This window comes from Telmatherina bonti, assembly GCF_933228915.1.
Source record: "Telmatherina bonti genome assembly, chromosome: 8".
NCBI lineage: Eukaryota > Metazoa > Chordata > Actinopteri > Atheriniformes > Telmatherinidae > Telmatherina > Telmatherina bonti.
In genome coordinates this window covers 30,127,254-30,131,697 of record NC_136626.1, presented here as the reverse complement: position 1 = coordinate 30,131,697, position 4,444 = coordinate 30,127,254, and the positions used below count along the sequence as shown (strand labels likewise).

At 37.5% G+C, this 4,444-nt stretch overlaps 1 protein-coding gene across 1 annotated transcript; it reads right to left on the bottom strand.

Moving 5' to 3' along the window:
- Positions 1 to 1,945: 1,945 nt before the first annotated feature.
- cts12 (cathepsin 12) lies at positions 1,946 to 3,586 on the bottom strand (the record flags this gene model as incomplete). Its single annotated transcript, XM_079245509.1, has 6 exons — positions 1,946 to 2,045; positions 2,167 to 2,272; positions 2,511 to 2,679; positions 2,764 to 2,985; positions 3,061 to 3,225; positions 3,560 to 3,586. 6 exons carry the CDS (start codon positions 3,584 to 3,586, stop codon positions 1,946 to 1,948), a joined length of 789 nt encoding a protein of 262 aa, XP_079101635.1.
- Between the last annotated feature and the right edge of the window lie 858 nt (positions 3,587 to 4,444).

Here is a 4,444-nt window from a genome sequence, read left to right as displayed (position 1 = left end):
CACTCTCTGTAGAAGCCAGACCTGCATTTCTATAGCAAAATAGGGAGCTTAGCAGCCGACTGGAGGACAATTATCACAAGCAAACATTTTTAACGCTGCATGACCTGGTTATATGCAGTCTCTTATCAGAGCCAAGTGATTAATTAGACAGATAAGTGGTTTCTTTTTTACAAAGAAAATATAACCCATTCATGGGTTGAAGTGGAGAAAAGAACCATAAGTGCTACTGAGCGTTCTGGAAATGGGCATACACAGGTTATTAATGAACTTTATTCAAATGGATATGAAGAGTTTAACTAATAGAATACCTGGCACACAATGATAGTTTTGACTTAATAATAGTGACTTCTGAGAGCATGTAATAATAACTTTATGATATTCATATATCTTAATACAATATATCCCTTGTTTTACAATAGAATGTGTCATGATCTCAGAAAACTGCACAAACTGCTATTACCTGAGTGATGGCACCTGCTGTCTGGTAGGTGAAGGAGGGATCACAAAACTTTTTCATGCTGTGTCTCTTCTGATGGATCTGAGTGTGACTGTCACACTTTGCACGTTTATAGATAGAGCAATGAATAAGAGAAAAGCAGAGCAAAGTAAAACACACAGCAATGCGAAGCACATGTGTATTCCACTTCATTTTAAGCCTTTGTAACCCTGTAAGACATGCAATAGAAAATCTTTCCACCGCGGGCACTAGTTCTCTTCCTGCCAGGTAAATCCTCACATGTGAACCTTGGAGCTTTTTGTGTTTGAGACAAGCAGAAAACCTGCATTGTTAGTATCTACTGGTCTACCATAGATAGGTTCAAAGTTCATTGAGGTGTGGTTGAACTTGTCAACATTAAAGTCTTTAAGATGCAGGGGTCAAATAAAAACTGGTGTAAGAGAAGCAATACATTGTAAAGCTAACAAAATATTGCTTATAAGGAATACTAAATTATAAATGTGGTCAATGAAAGACAAGAAGGGGAAAAAAATCCACCAGAAAAAATTATACATGTAAAATCTTTATTTGTAATATGAGAATTTTATTTGCACCATCTCTGACAGATCCAGATTGAATCCTGAAACAGGTTGACAATCAGTTTTGGTCTGTGTAATTCCACACTGTCACTGTAAGTTAAAAGAGTTGTTAAAACAACTAAACAAAGAAATGCAGTCTGGACATGTAACTTGTTAAACAGTAGAAAACTGCAGAATAGTTAAAGTCATATCTAAAGTCTAACAATGTAAAATATATAAAGTCTGGTTAGCTTTCAAATTGTTAACTGTGAACTATTCGCCCATAAGCTACAATATTAGTTGAAGCAGGACTATAGGCCAATGCAGATTTGTTGCTGTTTATTTATTAGCTAAAACAGCTTTGTAGCTCTTGAGCTAATAGCTAATGCAACTTTAATGATTTTGAGCTAATAGCTAACATAGCTTCATAGCTGTTGAGCTAAGAGCTAATGCAAATTTAGCTGTCCGGCTAATAATACAACTTTGCAGCTGTTGAGTCCATTGAGAACTTGGCCTTGTAGCTGGCTGCTGCTTACACTAATTAGCTTATTTATCATTTTTCTGTACTATATAATCTCCCAACTGGCCTCGAAATGAATAATGACTGCCAATTTGTCAACTTAAGACAAAATCCAAAAGTTAATGGCAGTGGGAATGGGGCTTGAATATTATTTTATTGCCAATTAGCTATATATTCTTGATCTTTTTCATTATTTTTTGTGAAATGTTTCATATCTAACCCATAAAACATATGTGTTTACATCCCTGAGAGAAGAAATGTGTTCACCATAAAAATCTAATGTGAATCTTAGCACAAGCTATATAAAATATATAGTTAAAATTAATTGTATGAGTACTGACAGATTACTTTTTCAGGATGTCTCCCCTGATGGAGGAGACAGTAGTAACAATCAGCATTATTCAATCATCATCATAAAATTGGGTACAAGGCGTAGCTGGCAATGCCACAAGTATTCCTTCCATTTCGGGTCAATCGCATGTAGCCGCCTTCACCCCAGCTGGTTCCCCAACTAGAGAGATTTTTTTTAAAAAATGCAAAGATTTGAATGTTTGTTTATTGATTTAAAAAAAAAAAAACATGAAACTTAACATTTGATATGAATTTTATTGGATGTGTGAGTATAAACGGACCTGTTTTTGATTATCCAGAAGTCTTGACCATTGTCCGACCCATAGCCGACCAGTAACACTGCATGGCTCAGATGGTTTGAGTTGCAGTTGGGTTCGTCATAAATTCCTGTCAGAAAATTCAAAGCACATTATCAGTGAACAAGATTAATGTTTTACTGATATTTTCATTTAACTTTCACAGTTGATACAATTCATTATGTTTGTCTTATACGTTAATGACATTTTATCTCATTTTTATACAGATTAGCATCAAATAAAAACAATAGAAAAAGAAAACATTCAAAAGTTCTTATCAGAAATCCAATGTCATGATTACATTATGGGAGTATTTAAAGACGGTTCACCTGAGCTATAGAACAAGAAACTTGAATGATCAGCATCGATGGCTACGGTGATCGGGCCAATTGTTGCCACTGCATCAGCCAGAGCCCGCTCATCTCCCTTAGGTATAAACTTGTAATCCTTGACATGAGCAACTGCAAGACTGCTGTCATAGAAACAAGGCTGGGTGTCCTATTGAGAAAGACCATTTTAGCAGCAGGTTGAATTCAGATTTGTTCCGATTGTATTTAATGTGATTTACAAGTGGAGACTCACCACTGAGGTATATGGGTAGGTGTCTGTTGCCTGCAGCCCGTTGCTGACCACGTAGTCATAGGCATTGGCCATCCAGGCACCGCTACACCCGTTGGTCCCATACGGTTTGGAGCAGTCCACCAGGTTTTGCTCACTCAACGATATAAGCTGGCCTGTTCTTTTGTACAATTGTCCCTCAATGGCTCCTGTAGTGCTGAAAGCCCAGCATGAGCCGCAGTAACCCTGGAAAGACAGTTTAAAGCATAGACCTGACTGTGATTGTGTCCCACATGACTCAAATGCCGAGAGATACCTTACCTGATCTTTAACTTCAGTGACGTAGCCCATGTTTCTGTAGTCAACAAACCGGGAATTTAAGTTTTTGGCATGGTAATGCAGTTTTCGAGCCGACACATGCTTCCCTCGCTTTGCAAACTGGGCATTAATAGTGGCTCCCTGCAAAACCCGGTACTCCTGTTTTGTCTACAAATGGAAGACAAAGGGAAGATTGTTCTTTAAAGCTTTCATAATACTTATATTTAACCAGCAAAACACAAATTCAAGCCAATAAATCTCATTTAATCTCTAAAAAACATTATCAGCACTACTGTCCATGCGTTATTATTATCTGTTTAAAGTAATTACAGTCACCAGCTGGTTGTCTTAGCTGAGTACAAAGACTAGAGGAAGGGAAAAATATCCAATCTGTTTGGTCAAAAGGTAAAAAATTCCAGCCACTATTATTTCTAAAGCTAACATGGTCATAAAACTGGACCTTGTTCTGGGGTTAAAAAAAAAAAAAAACTCTACTTCTTACTAGGTCTCCATATTTATTCATGGCCATAGCAAATGGCCTTCTCCCCATGAGAAAACCTTGATTGTGGTTTTCAATCATCTGCTTATTGCCTTCCCAGATGACTCGTCTCTGCACGTCATCCTGATTGGAAAATACAAAACAAAATAATCAAGTTATTTAGAGCACATGTGCTTTGTTGCTGTTTATGAGTTCAAAACATGAGGTCTGTCTCACTGATTCATCATGGGTTATGCCATTGCTGTCTTTCCAGATCTCCCACTCAGTCAGAACCACCTCGTCCGAGTCTGACAGCACGCTCTGGGGACTGCACAGCAGGATGCACAGCAGCATGGCTCTCAGCAGAAAACCTGCCTGCTTAACTACCAGAACCAGAGCATGACAGGGAGTTGAATCTTCTCTTCATATTTGTATTTATAAATCATATTACAAAGACATGACTTCTCTTATTCCAACTAAATCATCATCAAGTGGTTAATCTCTCCTAATTCTACACAGGAACATCAGCTAGAGTCAACACAACATATTAAATCAACACATATCATCTATTAAAGTTTCAAACTGTTTCAAAAGAAGTCCCAAAAAGCCTACCTGCACAGAGGTTAGTCTGTTTTGTTCCCATATTCTTAGAATGAGTCTGACCAGTGCCACAGAAACACACTACCAATCTGCCTTATATAGCTTTCCAGTAAGTACATGTTTCTACCATACTTTTATTTAATCCCCAAATCAACACCTATAGCAGACACTGAGAGTGGCATTAGTCCACAAAAATAAGTTGCTTTGCCTGCTCAGACTCCAGAAACGTGTAGTTATCATTTAGAAACAGCCAAAGCTGCAATATCTTAAATCCTCAAAATACCTGTTTATGACTGGACACAACACCTA